The sequence below is a fragment of the Vanellus vanellus genome (assembly GCF_965231255.1).
Source record: "Vanellus vanellus genome assembly, chromosome: 13".
In the NCBI taxonomy this organism is placed as follows: domain Eukaryota; kingdom Metazoa; phylum Chordata; class Aves; order Charadriiformes; family Charadriidae; genus Vanellus; species Vanellus vanellus.
The window spans coordinates 1,956,031-1,977,002 of record NC_138918.1 but is presented as its reverse complement, the minus strand read 5'-3'; the positions used below and the strand labels follow the sequence as shown (position 1 = coordinate 1,977,002).

The following is a 20,972-nucleotide window of genomic DNA, read 5'->3' as shown; positions in this document are numbered from 1 at the left end:
GCTACCACCGCAGCTACAAGAGACTTTCTGAAATCAGCTACAGAATTAGCGAGTCCGGATGAGCCACCCACTACCTCTCCATCGCGCTGTCATCCGCAGCCTCCCAGTGGAAAGCCCGCCGGCGGGGAGCCCGCCCGGGCCAGACCCCAGCCCCGGCCACTCCCCCACCTTCCTCCTCCTACCTGCCGCTTCCCCGGCCGGGGCCGTTTGCCTGAGCACCGCCACCGGGGAGGTCGGGCGCCGAGACCAGACCCTCCCGTGAGGCGAGACCACCCTTCGCCCCTCGCCGCCCGGCCGGGTTTGACAAACCACGACACCGCCAAGGGGCCGCCGCTGCCGGGGGACGCCCCCCTCCACCCGCAGCCCCTCGCCCCACCGGCCCCGCTCAGCCTGACAGGGCGGCACGCGCCGCCCGCCATCTCCCGTCCCACGGCGCAGGCGGCCGCGGGGCCTGCGAACCCCCGCCCTGCCCCCCCCCCCCCGGACGCCGCGGCGCCTGTCAGCGACGGGCCGAGGAACGCAGGAACCGGACGGCACCAGGACCGGTCACACCGCGTCGCCCCCGAGCCCGGCGGCAGCCGCCACCTCCGGGGACGCGGCATGGCGGCAGGGCTCACCGGCATGGCGGCGGCGCGCGGGCAGGGAGCGGCGCCGGGCGCGAGGCAGCCGCCGGGCGGCACAACGGAACAATAACAGCACCGCGCCTGCGCCCGCCCCGAACCCCCCCCGCCCTCCCCCGACCTGCATCCAATCCCCGCGCGCTGCAGAGGCCCCGCACCCAATGGCTGGCGAAGAAAGGAGGGGCCCGGCCTACCCCTCACGGCCATAGGTGCCGGGCTCTAGCCAATGACGGAGGCGGAACGGCGGGGGTGGGCGGGGCGTCGCCATGGGAACGGCGGGGGGGCGCGGGGCGGGTGTTACTGCGGTTCGATGGCGGGGGGCCTGGTCCGGTGGGGCCGAGGCTCGGGGCTCCGCCGCAGGGCTGCGGGTCTAGGCCTGACGAGGCTTCGGGACCGACAGGCCTCCGTGGGGCTGACAAGGCTCTAGGGGTTCTGACAGCGCTCTGGGCCTGACGAGGCTCTGTCAGGGCTCCAGAGCTGACCAGGCTTCAGCCCCAGCCTGTTCTCCACACAGAACATCTGTCTCCTTCTTTTCCCGATCCCTGATCAGTGTCTCACTCCCCCCCTCCAGGTATCTCTGCACACGCAAATCCTGTTGGCAGGTTGCAGGGTGTTGTTCCAGTCCCATTCCTCCCCACACTGCCTTTGCTCTGTACACCGAGGCCTGGGATCCCAGAGCAAGGCCAGGAATAACCTGCAGTAAGCATCAAGCACAGAAACAAAAGGAGGGCTGTAAGTCAGTTGGCACTGTATTTTTGCCAGAAGGCTGTAGGCGGGAGCAGGGATGTGGACAAGATTGATCTGGGGCTTCCAGAAGGATTTCTGGTCTCACCCACCAAACTCACTGGTGTATCGCAGGGCCGGGAACATGCCGGTAATGACAGGACAGGGCCGTTCCCTCACCCCAGCTGAGTGTCACCAGGTGAGTCAGGAAGCTCAAGGACAAGGTGTGCAGCCAAACACAGTCGCTTTGCTATTTATGCATTGCCACAGTATTACTCAGAGCTCTACTGTATGCAAAGATTTGTAGACTTAACAGAGTAACTTAGCACCAAAAAATGTATAACCCAAAGGGCTGGTGAGAGAATAGGGAGTTGTGTTTGGGCAGACAAAGCTGAGGAACAAGAAAAGGTTTAACATAAAATATTGTAATGAGCTCCCCAACAGAAAATGCTGCGTGAGAAAAACAAAGGGAACCAGGAGGTGGAGAGACCCTGCTTGGAAGCAAACGTGGGGTGAAACACGGATGCTGGCAGAGCGGCCCAGCCCTGGGAGGGGACAGGAGTGTACCTGCTCCATGAAACACAAAAACAAGGATCCTTCCCAGTGTCTGGCAGGAGGGCAGCTCCTGGCAGGTGCTGGGGTTGGTGTGGGTGCAGCAAAAGGGTATTTTGGACAGGGACACGCCAAAGAGAAGGGACAGTACATTTGTTAAGGCGATAACCAATGCCAGGAAATGGGGCAGGGGTGGGTTTGGGGGCTATACTGAAGGTTTTCACCACGGCACAACTTCATCCTGATCCCGGGAATGCAGGGCTTTGCCTGACACAGACAATAATATCTGTGCAGGTGAGAGAGACCCACACGGGCTGAGGCAACGTTCACCTGGGAAGGGCCAAGCCGTTTGGACCAGGAGAGCAGCGATCTGGTGATTCAGCAGAGCCGTTCCCCATGAGATCATGCTGTGAGCAACAGGGCTGCACTTTCCCAGGACAAGGATGCTCGCACGAGGAGGTTGCGGTCAGAGACACACCAAGTCTGCAAGAAGGAGCTGTGCCAAAAATTATAGAATCATAGAATGGTTTGGGTTGGAAGGGACCTTGAAGACCATCCAGTGCCACCCCCTGCCATGGGCAGGGACACCTGCCACCAGCCCAGGTTGCTCCAAGCCCTGTCCAACCCGGCCTTGAACACCTCCAGAAAGAAAAAACTGAGTACATTTTGCCTTGAGGGAGTCATAAACCTGGCTTCCATCCCAATGCTAAGCAAATTCAAGGGCTGTTAAGACAGAAATCTTGGAAGAGTAAATCAAAACCTGTTCCTGACTCCAGTTTCTCACTCCTCATCGAGGCTGTTGGAGTGGAGCACATGCTGCCTCGGAGGCTTCAGTTTTCTCAGGAGAGGGAAATAATGAGCACGCTCAGCACTGTTTGAGAGAGATCAGTTCGGTGGGTCATACGCGCTGTGCAAGGGGAGGGCTGGGTGCGCCCCCATCCACTGCTCCAGTGCAACCCAGTACCAGGCCTGTGTAAGCACAGCTGGAGCCTGACTGGGTGGGCAACACGAACGAGTGCCTTAAAGTGCTCCGAAATTTGCCCTTGCCTTCACTCTGCAGGCACAGCTGACAACTTTCTTCATTTCAAGCCTCCAGACATCTGAAATGTTAATTAGAGCGCTTGGAATTATTTGAGTCTTCCTTTGGAGATATGTTAACAAAATCATCAAAGCACTAACTGTATTTTTCTTCTAACTTTTCCTTCCCCTCAGGGCACAGGTATCTCTCTGGCGTGTTACAAGAAAGCGGTTCTCTGGATTACAGAAATAAGCTCTCAGTTCCAGTTTTACCCTGAAACATTTGCCTTGGCTACAGCATCCTTAACAGGTTATTGGCATCAGTGAAGGCAGAGAATCTGTCAGCTTTCTCCCGGCCAGACGACTGACTGGGGATGTAAGGAGTATGTAATCAGTTCATACACAAAGCAGGCACCATGTGTGGCAGCAGATTTAGGGAGCAGTCAGGGTCTTTGCCGAGGAAGGCTTTTAAGAGCATATATACACACACACATATGTATATGAACTCGAGTGTTTGATGAGGTTCCACTGATTTTTCAGTCCTCGGTAGAAGTGTTTGTGTGAGTTGTAGTCCAATTGCTGTGCCAAGTACAAAGAACTCATTATTATCTGGTTGTCACTACTAAACAGAAAACATTTGCATTATCACTTTTAATATTTTAGTTTTGAAACCACTATTTTTAAGCAAACCACGGGGCCAACTTTTCCTACCACTGAAGCAACAGCAAAGCTGGGAGTTGAACCGAGCCTTGCAGCTCACTTTCTATTTAGAGCCATACCACCATTTGGCAAAAGCATATTAATTCATACCTCAGCTGAGAAGAGGAATAACATTGCATTGTAAATACTGGGGCATTGCACAGTCTAAAAATTGTGGGATACATGAATAAAAATCGCACCAAGAGGAGGATTTATTTTGTTTCACTTTGGATTTCCTTGCTCTATTTCCAGCTTCAAATGAATCTGTCTGCAGCTAAACTAATTCAGAAGCAACCGTAACTTAAACGAAAGTTTGAAACTTGCGCATCTGTTGTAGAATGACAATTATTTCCCCCAAGACTGTTATCTTATCTTCTTTACTCAATGTTTTCTTCTTCTCCTTTCAGGCCCAATTAAAATATCTTCAGTGCAGAGCAATTTCCTGCCTTGTCCTCGCAGCAAAAACCAACAAAGAAGATGGGGTCTTTATGTTTAATTTTAAACACACTAAACTTACCTCTTGTGTTCAAGTTGTTGGCGTTTCCAGGTCTTTCAACAACTTGGGCATAATGAGGAAGCGTGAACTTGTTTACCCTGAGTAGTCCTTAAGGGGCGACTGTAACGTTTTCAGCCCTGTTTCTTCGTTTGGAAGAATTGTGACCTTTATGGGTGAAGGACTTGTGTTTGCTCGTGTAATGGATGTGTTTCCCTCCTCCTGCCCTCAGACCTCTCTCGTCTCTCCAGAATCCATGGCTCACAGTCAAGCATGGTCTGGGGGAGGACAGTCAAGATGAACACGCAGAGTTTTGCGTGCACAACATCAGAGTGCTGTAATTCCTCATTATGGGTCCTGGGAGGGTAAGGTAGGTGGGACAGAGCAGAGATTCTTCAGAGGAAGCTTAAAATAGATGAGTTTGTTTGGAGTCGAAACTGGTTTCTGAACCTGGTGAGGAAATGACTCAGGTCTGCACCTCAAGGTGAGCATGTAAAACCAGCAGCTACCCAGGGAAGCGCGAGATTACACAGGATAATCTCTCGTGGCAGAAGTGCACTGACAGACTTCTTCAGACATTTACAAACATGAGCCAAAAGTATTTCAGATTGCATTTCTCCACTTTCCTTCGTGCTGTTTTGAAAAAGAACAGGAAACGTAGGAGCCAGAGTCAGACACTCTTCGAACAACCCCTGCTGTGGTGAAATGCTCCTCATGGCCTTTCTTAGGATGTGTCACGCTCAGCTTATTCTCCTTTCCCCCTCAGCTACAAAGGAGAAGCTGAGTCAACGACGGCAGGAAAGGAGACGAGCACGGAAGCCCTGCAGAACAGACCAACGGGAAGCCTCCTCCCCGGCAGAGGAGCAAAACTCATGAGACCGGTAGCAGGGAACGCGCGCCACCGATGCAGCCTTGAGGAGGCTCTCAGTGAGGCGGGAGCTGAACGGCGTTGTTCTTGCCGCGGGCTGGGTTTGTAGCCAGCTGCCCTGTGGCCAGCGCGGGCCGGTCTGCATTTCGGGTGGGAGTTATCTAAGCAAGCGATCTCCTGAACGAGCCCTCTGCTCAGCACTTTGGTACGTGTATAAACTTGTCAGGTCCCTTCGCAATACAGAGAAACACACACAGCACTGTGTAGGATGTTGGCTTCTTTATTTTTATATTAATTTTTTTTGCTTGTTTTTTTACAGGTAATACCATCGGTGAAGATGCTCGCAGTGCAGAGTGGTTGTAAATGCTCTCCAGCTGAGAATGGAAAGAATTATACTAGATAAGCTTCACTGGGATCTTTACACAGCAACACCAATGGATTTCTTAAACATTGTAAGCACTAAGTTTTGCTAATTTTTTTTCTTTAAAGAAACAGCTCCTTATCAAATAAGACTAGAAAACACAGATGTGCACACATACACACACCCACACATCCTTCCCAAGAATACTTTGCAAACTACCTGTTCTCAGCTATCTGCAAGTCTTTTGAAGAATGTTACAGTGATTTATTTTTTAATTTCTTTTTAAAATTTTCTGCTATTTAAAACCTTTCGTTTTGCTCAAAAAATTTACTCCCATCTTTAAAGGACAACTAAAATGGACATTAAAAAGATTCTCATAATGCACAACTATACGCTATTTTTATTTTTTTTAAATACACACTGCAAAAATATTTCTAACTATTTCCATTCTATTAATACTGTACATAGAAAGCTGTCAGAGTTTTGCTACATTTCACACACAGGCTTTTTCTTAAACCATTTTCCCATTAATTATTCACCCTTGTTTTAGGCAATGAGACTACCCCAATCTGGCACTTAGTTCACATTGCAGTTACATTTGATAGAAACAATTAAACTTTGTCTTCAAGAAACGCTCATGTGCTAGTAAGGCAAAAATCATGTGATACGAACACATCCTGGATCCCTTTTTTAAGGGTATGTGCAAATATTAAGCCATCTTAGGCTGCTGATTGTGAAAACTGCCTTTCTTAGGTGCTTGTTTCCTCGGTAAATTCAGAGGGCAGTCACTGTTATTGGGTTTACTCGATTCGGATCTGCTGGCCTGAACTGAATCTCCTGGATAGCAATCTGGGTAACGTAGAAACTTCAGAAATCGTTAGGAAACACAGACCTTGTACATTCATTATAAGCTCAAAAAAACAGTTCAGTGGTTGGCAAGTACAAACACAAAACACAAAAAAAGGGGGGGGGGGGAATCCTTTAGGTTTCCTGATACGAGATGAAATTAGTCTGTATTTCCAGTTGATAACATATGAAAACATACAAAGTTCACTGACCTCTGCTTTTTTTTTTTTATATATATATATATTTTTTATCTTCTCTCCAGTTCCATGCCATGGCGATGTCCAACGGGCCCCATCTACTACATGGGCTGCCTCAGAGGAATCCTTCCCGCCACGTTGCATTCTTGACCAAACAGCTACAGCACTGTATGGCGTGCCACCAACTACTGCAGTTTAAGGGCTCCACAGTGGTTTTGGTGATCATCACCTTAGAGCTGGAGAGGCTGACTCCTGATTGGTTTCCTGTTATTACTGATCTGCTAAAAAAAGCACAGGTAGGAATCAAAATGGCCTTTGGTCACAAATCTCCAGGCCAGGACACCGATAAATTAATAAAACGCACGTGTATTTCCAACCACCATTGCACTGCAGCCTTCTGAGAAGCGCATCTCCGTGGTCTGCCTTTGCTGCAGACCTTGCTGGTGCCAACAAAAGAGGGAATAAAACTGCAGTTATGGGCTGGGACTGGGGTGAGGGCCTCGCCTTTGGCAGGGAAGGGAGGCTTCCGAATTGCTTGGCCACCGACGGCCCCCGCCTGCTGAGCGAGGAGAGGTTCTCTCCCAACAGGAGTGTCCCAGAGCACCTAAAAACCTGCCCACCGTCCCCACTGAACACTACGAGAACTTCTAAGTACAGTTACATTGCTTTAAAATAGCATCACTTTGGCTTCTAATGATACACATTAAAGGCAAGCTCTGTTGTGTTTTTTTTTTTAAAGCTTTTCTCCAGTTCCATAAAGCACATGCCTTTTAAGAGAGTATACCTGGCAGGCTGAACACCCAGGCTGTCGGCTTACCCTCCACCCGTTTTGTGGTTTTGACATTCTCTGGAATAATCTATCTTCCTCCTGTCCCTCCAGACTGGTGTCACCTCCTAAAAAGAGGGAGCACTTGCCCACCTTCCGTCTGCAGATCCAGAGCTCCTGGTTAAGCGGTTGGCATGAGGGCCAACAGGCGTATTGCTGACACGCGTCTACTGAGGCGCCCAATGCAGCCTGCCCCTGCCCCTGCCCTCCCCCTCATTACAGAGTCACAGGAGCAGTGGCCAGAAAAGAGAGTAATTTATCATGAACTTACAAAAAACCTGCATCTTTCCTTACAGGTTAACAGCATTAAATTCATGCACCGCAAAGAGCTTGCGGATCAAGAGCTAATGCGCGTGCAGCCGTCCAACGCAGAAGGCTCTGAACTGCACCAGAGAGAACCCAACGTCTCCGAGTGTATTTGTAAAATAGCTGTGATGAAGTGTGACAGACGGAACCTTTCATCCACCTCACTCCATTGTTCTCTTATTAGAGCTAATTGACTTGCCCCATGGGAGCGTGAACAGGAGCTGCTTTCGAGGAAGGGGGAGCTCCCACTGCTGGCTTGGTAAGAGCAGTCCTGGGGTGGAACCCAGGTTTTGATTTATAGTGAGAAGACGGAGAACCAAGCCCTCCGTTCTTTCTGAAGGCCCTATCTGGGAATCCCAGGGTCTGAGGTCTGAGCTCCTTCCTGGTTAAGCCATTAAAGACCCAACCCCAATTTATTCTGTCTTACCAGACTGTACAATACAAAATGCCTTTAATTAATTCTCCCCCCCCCCATATTAGTTTTTATTAACTGCTAATCTCCATAGCAAAGCATTTTTATAAATAACAAAGGTCAGTTTTAACATCTATTACACTAGTTAAAAGCAGCCTTACACCCCTACACGTTCTTTTAAAATGTTTTCTTTGTTGGTGGGGTTTTTTTTATGTGTTTGTTTCTGGTTTTGTTTTAAAGAATAGGGTTAGCATTTTCAGGTGATTGCTACCCTACTGTGAAGGTGGAATCCAGACAAGTCCTGTCACAGAACAGGAAAGGGTTTCATGTGGACCATCCCAGGCCAAACGCCGAGCAGGTGCCTCGCTTAATGACACAGGATAAATAAATAGAGGACAGGGATGAGACAGGAGCAAGGAGACCCTCACGCTGCATAACAGCAGCAGTCAGCACAGGAAGAAAGTTTCTGGCCTTCCTTCCCTTGCTCATCATTTTACCTTGTAGGAGAGGAACTCCAGAACGCGGAGCTGTGCAGGACTGATGTCCCGAGCAGCTCTGTTAGCAGATAACGCTTCCTAAAGTATCACATTTGCCAGAACTGGCACTGAGAACAGAGTGAGCTTTGCTCTGTGCAGGGAGAAAGCCAGGCTCTTCTTTATAAGCCAAAGAAAGCAGTGCCTAAGTGCTCCAGAAAGAAACATTTAGTATCGGAGACTTGGTGCAGATGACATGTGTGAGCAGACGTGACTTGAACCAGCGGTGAAGCCCAAGGAGGTCCCACGGGGCCAAAGCTACCGCAAACCAAACGCCATGCTGCCGGGGGAGCCCCCACCCTGGCCAGGGGACGCTGCAGAAGCAGGACTCAGCGCCCAGTTTCGGACCAGAGGAGGTTTACGAGGTACCTGCGCAGGCAGGGGCCGGGCAGCGGCACGCTTGGGGTGTGTTATTTATTCATCCAGCCGATGGACCACAGCAAAGGTTTTAATTTGGGATAGAGCTCTTCCCTCCCCCCAGTGCAGCACCTTCCTTCTCTGTCACGAGCTGTGACTTGACTGCCTGACTTTTTGAAGGAGGCAAGTCATCTTTTGTAGTTTTCATTACATAAAATGTGTTTGGTTTGCGCGTTCTCCGTGTTCTCCTCGGGGAGTCCAGCCAAAAGCCCACACAGGTCCCTGCAGGAACCTGGGGCACCTGTCTGGTTCTGCTTTCCTCCCATCCCCTTGCCTCAAGCACCTTCACCAGCTGCATTAACCAGTGGAAATGCTAGCAGAAAAATTCTACGCACAGTAATTAACACACTATAACTTTATACCACAACCACCATACCTGAGGTTTTTCCCCCCAACTTTGTGCCTACATACACAGTTTCTTGGCTGTAAGCTGGATGACAATTTAAAAACTACAAACAAACCTGCTTTTCAAAACCTCTGCACATCTATATGATCAACGCTCAAAGGTATACATTAACAGGGCGTTAATTCTAAAAGATGAAATCAGTGCTGAAATGCCCACCAGGGTCCTGTGTTCCCAATCAGGGTGTGAGATGCCCTATGGGGATGGGAACAGTGAACCTGGAGCCCGGCTGCTCTCCCCGGACACACTGCTGCTCCTCTGGCAGCACAGGTCCTTTCTGCACACCTCTTCCCGTGCTGGAGTCACGGGAAAGGAACCAACACTTGTGGCTTGGCCTCAGCTGGCTAAAAGTGCCACTTACCTTTGCGTTCCCGTCAGCGTTAAGAGTGGAGCTCCCTGCCCTAAAGAACAAACTGCAGACTCCAGGAATCACGGAGTTTTCAGAGTTGGAAGGGACCTCTAGAGATCACCCAGCCCCACTCCCCTGCCAAAGCAGGATTGCCCGGAGCACATCCCTCAGGACTGCATCCAGGCGGGGCTTGAAAATCTCCAGAGAAGGGGACTCCCCCCCCTCCCTGGGCAGCCTGTGCCCGTGCTCTGGCACCCGAACCGTAAAGAAGTGTTTCTGCGTATTTGAATGGAACTTCCCGTGTTCTAACTTGTGCCCGTTACCCCTGGTCCTGTCACTGGGAACCATTGACAAGAGCCTGGCTCCATCCTCCTTCAGCCCACCCTTTAGGTACTTGTACGCCATAATAAGGTCTCCCCTCAGCCTTCTCTTCTCCAGGCTACAGAGTCCCAGCGCTCTCAGCCTTTCCTCATACAGGAGGTGCTCCAGTCCCTTCATCATCTTAGTCGCCCTTTGCTGGACTCGCTCCAGCAGTTCCCTGTCCCTCTTGAACAGGAAGAAGCTGCTGTTGCAACAGGATCGTTCTTGTTACGGGAAGAGCATTTTTTTGATAGTGAGAGCTGCACAAATCCCCTTCTTACAGGCAGAACGGAGTCTGAGGCTGGTGATATCTTTCCCCTCACTGTCTGGACAGGTACTCAGTAACCACAGCACAGCACAGCGCTGGGCGACAGCAGTAACGGCAGCAATCATTTTGCCCAGCCGAGTTTCACAGATGACGAATATCTCGGTTCTGTGCCTGCCTGCCTGGATTGTGCACAGCCTGTGTGCTGCAGGCACGAGTTTATTCTACCTGCAGCTAAACTCACTGCTGTGGAGCCCACAACCATTGTGCAACACACCAGTTACTGGCGAGAAGGTGCCATGTTCAGCCGTCAGATTGGATGTGTTAAGGGCCAGTTTTGTGAGGATTGTTGTTTTGGGGAATATTCGGTTGCTGCAAAACTCACAGAGAACATTTACAGAGTATTTCAAAGAGCTCTTTCAGTGCCTCATCTTGACCTGGTAAGGACAGCTGCTTCCTCCCGCCCTCTGGGCACAGCGCAGCTCCCCGTCCCGCGCTCCGGCCCTCGGCAGAGGAGTGAGGGCAGATTTGTGTCAGCAATGGCAGAACCCCTTTCCCTGCCGGGCACGCAGCCCAGGTGAGGCACACCTCTCAAACCCGGACTCTGTCTGCCGTTGCCTGACTTCAGGCCAGATTTCCAGGTGCCTGAAGTTAACACCACCTTGTAAAACAAAGCTGCAATTACATCTGAAATCCCCTACGGTAAGTACCCACAGAATTGTTTTGTCCTTCAAGAAGTTTCCTGGAAGACACCGCTGCTGCACACGGATGTTCAGATGCTGAATCAGAACCAAAACATAAACCAAACAATAAGTCATCCTCAGAAACAGCGAAGCAATTTAGTGTCATCTCCAGTCGGCACCACATCTCCCATTCATAAACCACCACCAAAAGGAAACATGTCACAGCTGAATTAACTGGGACACGTAAGGATGAAGCTGCCTTACTGCGGACCAGCGTTCACCACCGTGCTTCAGGTAACAAACCTGATGCGGTACCACTACTTATGGTGGGCATGTGATGACCTAGAAGAGGAGTTCATTTACACACTTGAACAAATAAAAAAGCTCTGTGGCCACAGAATTGATCAAGATACAAGAAAAGAGCAGAGGGAAGAATAATACTCACAATAGTTGTTTATGGTATTACCGGTTTCTGACAAAATTTCTTGATGTGTCAAAGAAAAGCACAGAAGCGATTCATGGCCACCGGGATCACAGAAAGACCCTCCAGAGTACCTGGCAGCCCACCTTGAGACAGCACCGACACCAAGTGCTTTCAGACAGCTAAAAAGCCTTTATATCTCCTTTGTGGGGTTGCCCCTATGAGGTTGGTTTGGTTTGTTTGTTTTTTTTTTTTGCTAATTAGCTTTAGTGTTTTAAATTCGACTTGGTACTTACAGTTCAATTCTTTAAGAATGCAGAAAAGTGCACTTAGATGGAGTGATGCATTGACTCCCGGCCGTTCTCAGCAGCTCCCCCTTGTTCTTCCTCAGCCAGGCGTGTGACTTCAATCCCACTGGTGACCAAACTATGGCCACGGCAAACAGAACATAATCAAATCTTCTGAGCAATTTGAGGGGAAAAAAAAAAAGCAGCTTTGATTCCCAATTCACTTATCCAGATGGGAATCTAACTTGACAATAGCTCCAAACTGGATTAAAGCTTTGCCAAGGGAATTAGAGTGGTTTGCCTCAAAAGAGAACACAAAAGAGAACAGCCATCAAAGAAGCAGCAAAGGGTGTTTCACTGCTCGGCTCAGCCTGATGGTCGCCCGACACTGCAGCTTTCTTCCTGGTTGCTGCAGGGCACAACAGACATGAAGACAGAGCGAGCCATCAGGAGGGGACTTCCAGCTCTGAATCCTCGGCCCCCGAGAGACAGACAGACTGCTCAGACCCGGCTGCTTCTCACTTGGTCCCATGGCCACCGAAGCACATGGTGCCTCACCCCCGCCTGCTGCGGCAGCAGGGACAGGCAGGGATGAGCCATGCGAGATGGACGCGCTTGTCATGGGGCTCAGTGCAAGTGGCAGGAGTCTCCGGAACTTCCCCATGCGCCCAGTTTGGTTACTTTCAGACCACATACCTGTTACTTGCTGAGATTTATTTCCAAGTTCTAATTTATGCCAAGGGCATCCAGAGGTTTCGGTGACTGTCACGTACAACACACCCCAGGGACAGAAGCTTAGTGCCTGCGGCAGTCAGTGCCTCTACTCCATCCTCTCGGCCTCAACAAACTCCTGGGTGGCGATGGAGACCCGTCCTGCCCAGTGGGAGCCTCCTCGGGCTCCTGTCACCCACCCCGCTCTTCACAGCCAGACCTTGTCTCACTCCAGTCACACCACCCCGCACAAGGTAGGGGTATGGGGTACAACCTTCCTTCACACCTCTGACCAAGGCCGGGTTTCTGCTGGCCCTGCGCCCCCAGCCCCGTGGGCACAGCACACGGGGGAAGCAGCAGCTTGGAGAAGGGGAGGGGGGTCGGTTGGCAGCAGCCCCCCCCAGACGTATGGGGACATACAGGGGGACATCACACTTCAAACACAGATCTACAGGGTAAGGGGGTTAACAGAGAGAAACTGGAATAACGGTGAGAGTCGTGAATTTGGACACAGCACTTTGTTCTTCCAGTGAATATAACCAACATACAAAATGTGGTTTTAACAGATGTTTGTTAAACAAGTCAGTTTTGTTTTTATTAAACCCAGCTTTGGTACAAGCAGGTCATTCCTGAGATTCATTTACAAGGTTATTTCAAAACAAAGATCAACTGGGGGCTCTCCCTGTTCCTATGGGAAGTTAGACTGGGGCACAGAGAGTACAAATTTTTTCCCCCCTTTTTCTCTGTTGGTTTAGTTTTTGGTTTTGTTTTGTTTTTTTTTAAACAAGTATTTGTGTAAGGGGAAGTCAGTCTGTTACAAACGCAGAACTCGTGACCAGGAACGCTGAGTCTCCAGCTTTAAACTGCTTCTCCTCTGTTAACATATAACATTTAGTTGTCCTTTAAAATGGCTCCCTTCTCCCCCACCACATCCCAGCAGGATGTGCCGGGGTCGGGACTGGCCAGGCAGGGTCACCCATCCCCAAAACAGCGCGTGGGGAGGTGGGCAGGGAGCTCGGGAAGGGGTTAAGTGGTGAGGCACACCTCCGCAGCCCCGGGAAAACTAAACTAATGAAAGTTGGGGGATTTTAGTTATAAAACCCGTAAGGCTATGGAAAAAAGCTACATGAAGAGTTATTGCTGAGAAATGTGAGGTTAGGGATGTTAGCCGGTTCTCCAGTTACATCCCAAAACCAGACGGAGGAAAGGACACGCGGAAACCCCGTTAGAGCGGCAGCAGAAGCAGCAAGCTGAAACCTCGCCTCGCGCTACCCAGCTCAGTCCCCCGTCCCTCTGCGAGCTCGGTCAGTGTTAACTGCTCTGCAGGGGCTCTCGCCCGGAGATTAGCCTGTTGTTTAGTGCAAGCCATGCAGCAGCCTTAATTAGCAATTTATCTTTTGGCAAGTATCTTAAGATTTCAACTTTATCAAGAAACCTGATCAAGCAAACTTTTCCCAATGAAAAGATACGGTGCATCTTAGTCCTTGCTACATAATCTCTTCCATGCAATATACTGCAAGCTTAAAGGTGAAAGCACCAATTAATTTCTTCTGCATGAGATGTTTTGGCCTTAATAAATCTTCTAATTAACATGTCTTCCTGATGTTATGGAGCACGCACTGGGAAGACTAAAAAAGCTACAGAAAGAACAAAAGAGAATCAGTGTTTAAGTTTCAGTTATTTACATTAACTAAAGACAGCATGAAAGGTCACAGTACAAATCTAAGGTCTGCCGCCTGGCAGCGCGCGGGGCTGGGTACAGACATTTGAATTTAAACCATCGCAACTTGGAGAAGCTCTCACTGCTGCCAAGACCTCATTTGGAACTGGTAATCAGAGGATTGATTGAAAAATTTCATGAGGCAAGACTGCTGACAGGGAAGACCTGAGAAGTCACGTGCTATGGAGATGCAGGATGGGGAGAGGTGTGGACCGTCTCCAGCCCAGCCAGGACCGCAGGCGCCACCGGCCAAGCACGGGCAGCCCGAGCCGGCTCTCCCAGCCAGAAGAGCCAGTGGCTTGGCTCTGTCCTCGCCTCACGGGCCACAGCTGCGCAGTTCTTCCTACAGAGCAGCCCAGGACAAGGAGACGAGACTGGGTTTGGGTTGTCTCCTGAACAGAAAGCATCAACGTGTCCTAAGGTCTGGGCCACCAGGCTTCAGCTCTGGAACTGCAAAACACGGGCAGCACCTACCTCCCTGCTGAGCTGCTTCTAGAACAACGCTTTGCATTTCTTGTTCTCTTGCAAACACCTCTAGGATCTTTGCACATATCAATGACTGATTTGAACACCACTCCTGTGGAAAAATAGTTGCCAATGCACATCATCCTGAATCACCAGGTGGCCCATCTTTAAAGTGACCAGCCACTCCGTCACCTTCGTTTCCCAATTAATTCTCTTGTACTTGAATGCACTTTCTCTTCTCTGGCCTCCTAGAAGATTTGGCTTTAAAAAGGATTGGGATGGAAAAGGTTGCAAAACGTTTCATACAAACCACTTGGTATCAGCTGCTAAGTTCTCACTAAGGCTTATCCTTCGAGAATTTAACAGGCTCAAGCGACAATTCTAACCCAGCGCAGGCTCAGACTTTCACCTGCACTTTGTCGGTGATCACTATGGGCAATATCACACCAGCTCCAACCACCATACGGCACGGTACCACAGCGGGGGTAACCATCCCGGCCTTGTAAGAAGGTGGGATGCAAACAGGCAGCACAGAGGATGACCAGAACTGCCCTCTGCCTTTTCAGCAAGCTGAATATTCAATGCAAAAAGCAGAGGTCTGGCACAGAACCCAACTGCTGCAGCAACAGCACAGCCCGTCTGCACATTTCTAAAGAGATCTCAGAAGCAGTCAGTATCACCGACTTGGCTTTGTTCTCAAAACCGGGGCTGCAGAAGAAGGTCCCATCAGGAGCACCACTTCAGCAAACACTGTGCATCAGCCAAACTCCACTCGTTGGGTTTGTCTTAAGTGCAGCATCGATCTCAGTCCAATACCAAATAAACCCCAGAGGCAGCCTAAGGTAACTTAGGAACATAACGTCACACAGAGCGATGGCGCACAGAGCAGACACCAAGAACGGGCCTTTAGGTAAAGCTTCAGCAGCAGCTCTCTCAAAAGAGAACCGCAGACTAAAGCTGTGCTCTTTTCTTGGCCTTGATCTAAGTCTATGATGTGCTCCTCCAGAAAAAGCACACAGCTTTGGAAGTACCCTTAGGAAACGATCCCCCTCCATCTCTGCTCCCTTTCCCTCCTACCCTTAAATCACCTCTTTGGGCATCATTGCAGCAGCAGAACTGCTGGTAAATCGACCCGCTCAGTCACTGCATCCCACAAAGGAGAAGTACAAACAAGCTTGAAGGCAACTTTTGTGCAAATACGGATGGCATTTGAATTAATACCTTAGAATTTCTCCCCAGATTACAGATGAAGTGCTTTCTGGCATACTGTATCATTAGCTAATTGTTAATTAATTAGCTAATCTTATTTTTGAATGTTCCCAATAGTCATAAGGCATCCTGGGCCTGGTAAGCTTTCAGTCCTTACACATTATTATTACACAGAGATCCACTAGATAACACAGGAAATCCACCACTAAATAAATGACACCACAAAAACTCAAAATACATGTGAGATTTAATAAAAGAAAAAAGTACAAAGTGAGTGGAAAGAACTGAAAGTCAAAAAAAAAAAAACGACAACAAAAAACCCCAACACATTCGGAATGACAAAGTGAACGGATGCAGCACGTCGGAGAGGCTGCCGCCCCCCTGCAGGTCCCCAGGGCACCTCCGAGCCACCACCCCATCTCCACCCTGGGGCATCCACCACAGCCAGACGTGAAGCCTACAGAGCTTAGAGCCCCGCAAAACACATTTTAAATTAGAAAGCAGACAACATACCTGATGGTAAATGTTTAAATGATAAAAAAAATGAATAGTTTTTCCCATTAATACCAACCTTTTACAGATAAATGTATGAAACAGCGGAAAGATGTGTAACTGAATAGCTTCAGTCATTTCTGAAGGGTTTTTCTTTCACTTCTAGTCTACGAGATGTAAATCTTCGGACTGGAGCGAGATTAGCATCACCATGCATTTGTAACTTGTTAAATAAAAATAAGATATAGAACTACCCTATATACCACGTACTCAAATCTTGTCTCAGCCAAAAGGAAAAATCAAGTACTAGAGGGGAAAAAAAAAAAAAAGACTGAGTCCCATTGGGGAGATTATGATGTCAACTGCCTGAAAGAACAAGTAACTACAAGGAAAAGGTGTCTGTCACAACATAAAGTCAATGTATATATAATAATCATCATATTAAAATATTGTTACATACATTCTGAATGTCTTCATCAGAAAAAGCTGGAAATTTCTCCACAATGCCCATGGATTTGAAGGTTTTTACTCTTTCATTGTTATCATCATTACGCTAACTACCTGTTATTCTAGGAAAAAAGAATTGATCTCTGATGAGCCAGGGCAGATAGGAACCATTCGCACAGATCTCACTGGCTGCAGCATGAGATCGGGAGAAAACTATTGGCGAAAAGCGATGGCGAGGCAGCTGTTTGCACCAGCTATTGCTTTAGCCCAGCCTTCGTAGCACTGGCCTCCAGAAGCAAACGAACCAAACAGTGCTGATTACTCCTGCAATTAGTGCACCAGAGTTTCTCTCGTTAGCAAAAATCAAAATCCTGCCCCTAATTTGCTACATGACTGGACTGTAGCCAGTGGAATTGTCTTCTTGCATGTGACAATAGTTTGGGTTCCTTGTACGTTTCTCTGAGAAAAACACATTAACCCTCCTAATATTTGACAGTTACTCTTTATAATACATCTAACGCGGAGGCACAGCCTTAACAATTAAGTGTTCAGCTTTCAGCAGACTCCTAACAAGTGCGCATAATTTTAACTCTTTGACGGCCTGTTCTAAAAGGTACCTGCAAGATCTTCCTGAGGTTCTTCTTACACACATCAAGTAACACTGACATGTTTTTCAGTATATCCATATAAAAGGCCAATGTCCATATGAAAACAGTTTAATACCTGAGCATGTATTTAGAAAGAAAAAAAAAAAAGAAAAGCTGCTTTAATGGGATATGCAAGTTAAAGAACCTCATTTTAAAATCCTGCAAAATGCCACCCTCCAACAGATGCGTGATGGCTCGGGTGCGAGGCCAGGCACCTCCCTCCGCGAGCCAAACAGGAATCTGCTGACAGCTTAGCTTAAAGACAAGTCTTTAAGAAAAAAAAAAAAAAGATCAGAGAAATCCTGTAACATTAATAACTAAATAAAAATGCACACACTCACAACTAACACTTAGCCAGCCAGTGTTTTCATAAGCTCTAAAGACACTATGTGGGGGTTAATATAAAATATTTGCTTTCTTTTAGCCTATTATCTGATGGATGGAATTGGGTCCAACTATTTTTCCATGACAACATAGCTAGTAAGTCTCTATTCAGTTATCGTCCTGCCTTATGACAAAATGGCTTGAGTGGAAAAAAAAGAATATTGATCCTAATTATTCCTCTAAGCTCAGTTGCCCAGGAAAACAAGGCTGTGATTTCTAGGCATGAGGAGTGTTAAAGGAAGCACCCGCGAAGAGGAATAGAGGATATCGGCATAAATACGGTGCGTAGCTCAAGATCAGGGGATTCTCCTTATTAGGCACATAATAAGTTTAAGGTTAAAGAGTAAAAGTAAAGATGACCACTTAAATAGTTTTACCACAACAGTAAAATACATTGGTAAATGACAGTGGAAAAGTTACACAAATCCTGTAGTTCCACATTATACAACAAACTCTTATGAAAAATCTTTCTATATAAGTGTTCTACTTCAGCAGTAAAGAAAATTCAAAACATTGTCCCGTTAATTTCATTAACCACTCTCTCTCTCTTTATATATATATATATATTATAAATGATGTAGAAAGTGTTTAGAGTAATTCAGGATTAAAATATATAATTACTGGAATGAGGGTTACTCTGACTAAGATTCCCAGGGCAGAAGTACTGTGTTTTTCCACCCATTCTAAAAACTTACGGAAATGGAGAATTTTGTCAGAAAAATAAACGTTTCAGCATTCTTCATACCACTCCTCACATTTGTGCATGTACAGAGTAAGATAGATGAGCCTCAAGCAGTCACCTTAGCCAATTAGAAAGAAAATAAATCTAGAAAGCAAGTATTTAGCTGGTGGGTAAGATGAGTTCAGACAAACAGTTATGGTCACTTTATACACAGCTGCTCAATCACCGGGTTTAGAACAAAACATCTTCCTTTAGGGATTAGTTGACTTTGTTTAACAAAAACGTACATGGTCAGGTTACTTCCTTAAAACCTCCTGATAAATTCTGTACAGATAACAGCGAGTCGTTACACTGCAACCACCGAAGATGCTCATTTTCTCTTTCACTTTGGTCCACTCACACAATGTTATGAGAAGGGTCACAGGGTGGGAAACTCAAGCAACTTAACACATGAAAGCACCAAGTCCACTCTTGGCCTGAAAGTCTGTGTGTGATTAACTGAAAGAAACAAAACATAAAAAAGCATGAATTAAAGTTATGAAAACTAAACAAAAGCAAAATGTAGCGAAATATGTTAAAAAGAAAAAAGGAAGAGAAGGGCAAACACTGCTCGGGCATCTGGAGACTCACAGATGAGAGCAACCCGCCGGCACGCTGAGCCCCGCGCCAGGGCACAGCCTGCTCGAGAGCTGCGAGCGCAGAGGAGGATCTCAGCACTAACACTTTTATTTCCCCTCGACACCATTCTTCCATCTCCAATTTTTACTTATTAAAGCTACTTAAAACACTGTGTTGAAAACAGGAGACGATAAAAGGTTCGCCTAGCTCTCCTAAAAATTGAAATGAGAAAACATACCCCCCCACCCCCCACCAAGATCCCTGTCCTTATTCCCCCTCCCCGAGCTCACGACATTCCCTGTTCCTGCAAGGTCCCAAGCTCTTGCCCATAAACCCAGAAAGTGTCTCCACCCGCATCCCCATCCCCTGGGGATCCGCGGGGGCTCTCCCGGCAGCCATGCTCCCCTGGCATCCTCCGGATCCCGCTTCCCTCCCACCGCCCCGGGTGGGCGCCTGCCCCCGCGCAAGCCCCCAGCCTGTATCACACTCAGCTCTGCGCAGCACCAGCTCCTCGTTGACCAAACCCCCGGGCACAGCCTGAACCCCGCGCTCTGCCGGGGGAAGCTTTGCCGCCGGTTCCCGGGGAGGACACGACACTCCCTGCCACCAGCTCCCCAAACCCCAGCTGCCGCCCAGCCCCGCGTGGTTGAAAGATCTCGATAAGAAAGACCGCAAAGGCAAGCAAGCAGGAATCATCAGGGAATACGCAGATCCTCTTAATGCCTAAGCGGTCTGTGGGGTCCATGTGAAACCAACAGCCCGGGATGCAGCGGTGGGATGGGTTAGGGCTGTGCTCTCTGACACACAGGTTTCACAAGACCCCCGGCTCATTTTGAGTCCTCCCAGATGAAGAGGGGGTCTGGGAAGACAGGTCACTGGCAAGGCCAAGGGGAGGCACCTTCCTTTGAATTTTTTTATTACAAATTTTGTTATCCTGCTTGAGTAGAAACCCCCAAACACCACATTTTGAAGTAGCTCTCAGGTTTGAAAAAAAAAAAAAACAAAAACAACAAACACCAAAACCAAAAATACCAACCCCAAAATGCAATCCAAAGCCACTTCCTCTCCCTAATTTATTAATTTTATTCCTGGTGACTGTGCACCTCCTCTAGTTGTGCTCCGGAGGTGAAGAGAGTCTCCCAGCCCCAGCGCTGTGCAGGGGTCCCCACTTCCCCACCGCACAGAGCACACGCTGTGGGTGCCCCTTGGTCCTTCGTACGCTGCCTGAGCTGCCTTTCCCTGGCCCTGCTTCTGACCGTGGCTGGTTTCTAATCACCACGTAGAAGAGGAAGGGTGTCCAGACTCACATCTGCAGGTGGGCTAAAACCAGAAAAGTGCAGGAAACCTGTTTCTACCGCAGACAGACAGAGCGGAGGGGAAGCTGCAGTGCTTCCGCTGGGCGAGCACTCACAGTACATCACCGTCGTCAGAGCATCCCAGCGACCGGCATCGCTTGCACAAGGCAACAACATGTGGCTCGGCACGCTCACCTTCTTCAAAGCAGACCAGAGCCCCAGGCTGCCCTGGTATTCAGCCCCTAATTCATGTGCCAGTTTAGCTGGATTGAACCCTATCTTCAGCAAAATGCTTTACAAACCCTTCTGGACTCTGTGCGTGAGGTGGGACATGCCCAGAGCATGCCAAGAGGTCTGCAGAAGAGAGCGCTTTGATTTTGTTTTAACCCCAACACTTTTACATTCCAAGGAAATACATTAGGTAATATGCACTGTTATCTTCCATCGGAAGAAACAAACTACTAGCATGTCACTACGCAGAACGAGCTTCTCTAGTGCTGCCGTTCACTGCAGAGAAATGACAGAGCACAAGATCCCGTCAGCAACATGAAGCCGAATGTTGTGCTGTCAACAGCAAACTCGGGTGTTGCTACTCTCGGTGGCCTTTTCTTCTTTTCATCATTAAAAGGCTCAGAAAGCCTTGCCACCAGCTGGTTCTGGATTT

At 48.5% G+C, this 20,972-nt stretch overlaps 1 protein-coding gene across 1 annotated transcript in view; it reads right to left on the bottom strand.

The window, feature by feature from the left end:
* Positions 1–6,491: 6,491 nt before the first annotated feature.
* The window catches only part of SEPTIN8 (septin 8), a gene marked incomplete at its 3' end in the record, with an annotated part of 46,834 nt that continues 32,353 nt past the window's right edge, over positions 6,492–20,972 (bottom strand). The window contains exon 10 of the mRNA XM_082489668.1: positions 6,492–6,657. Coding sequence (XP_082345794.1) covers positions 6,492–6,657 — 166 coding nt within the window. The remainder of the gene's footprint in view (positions 6,658–20,972) is intronic.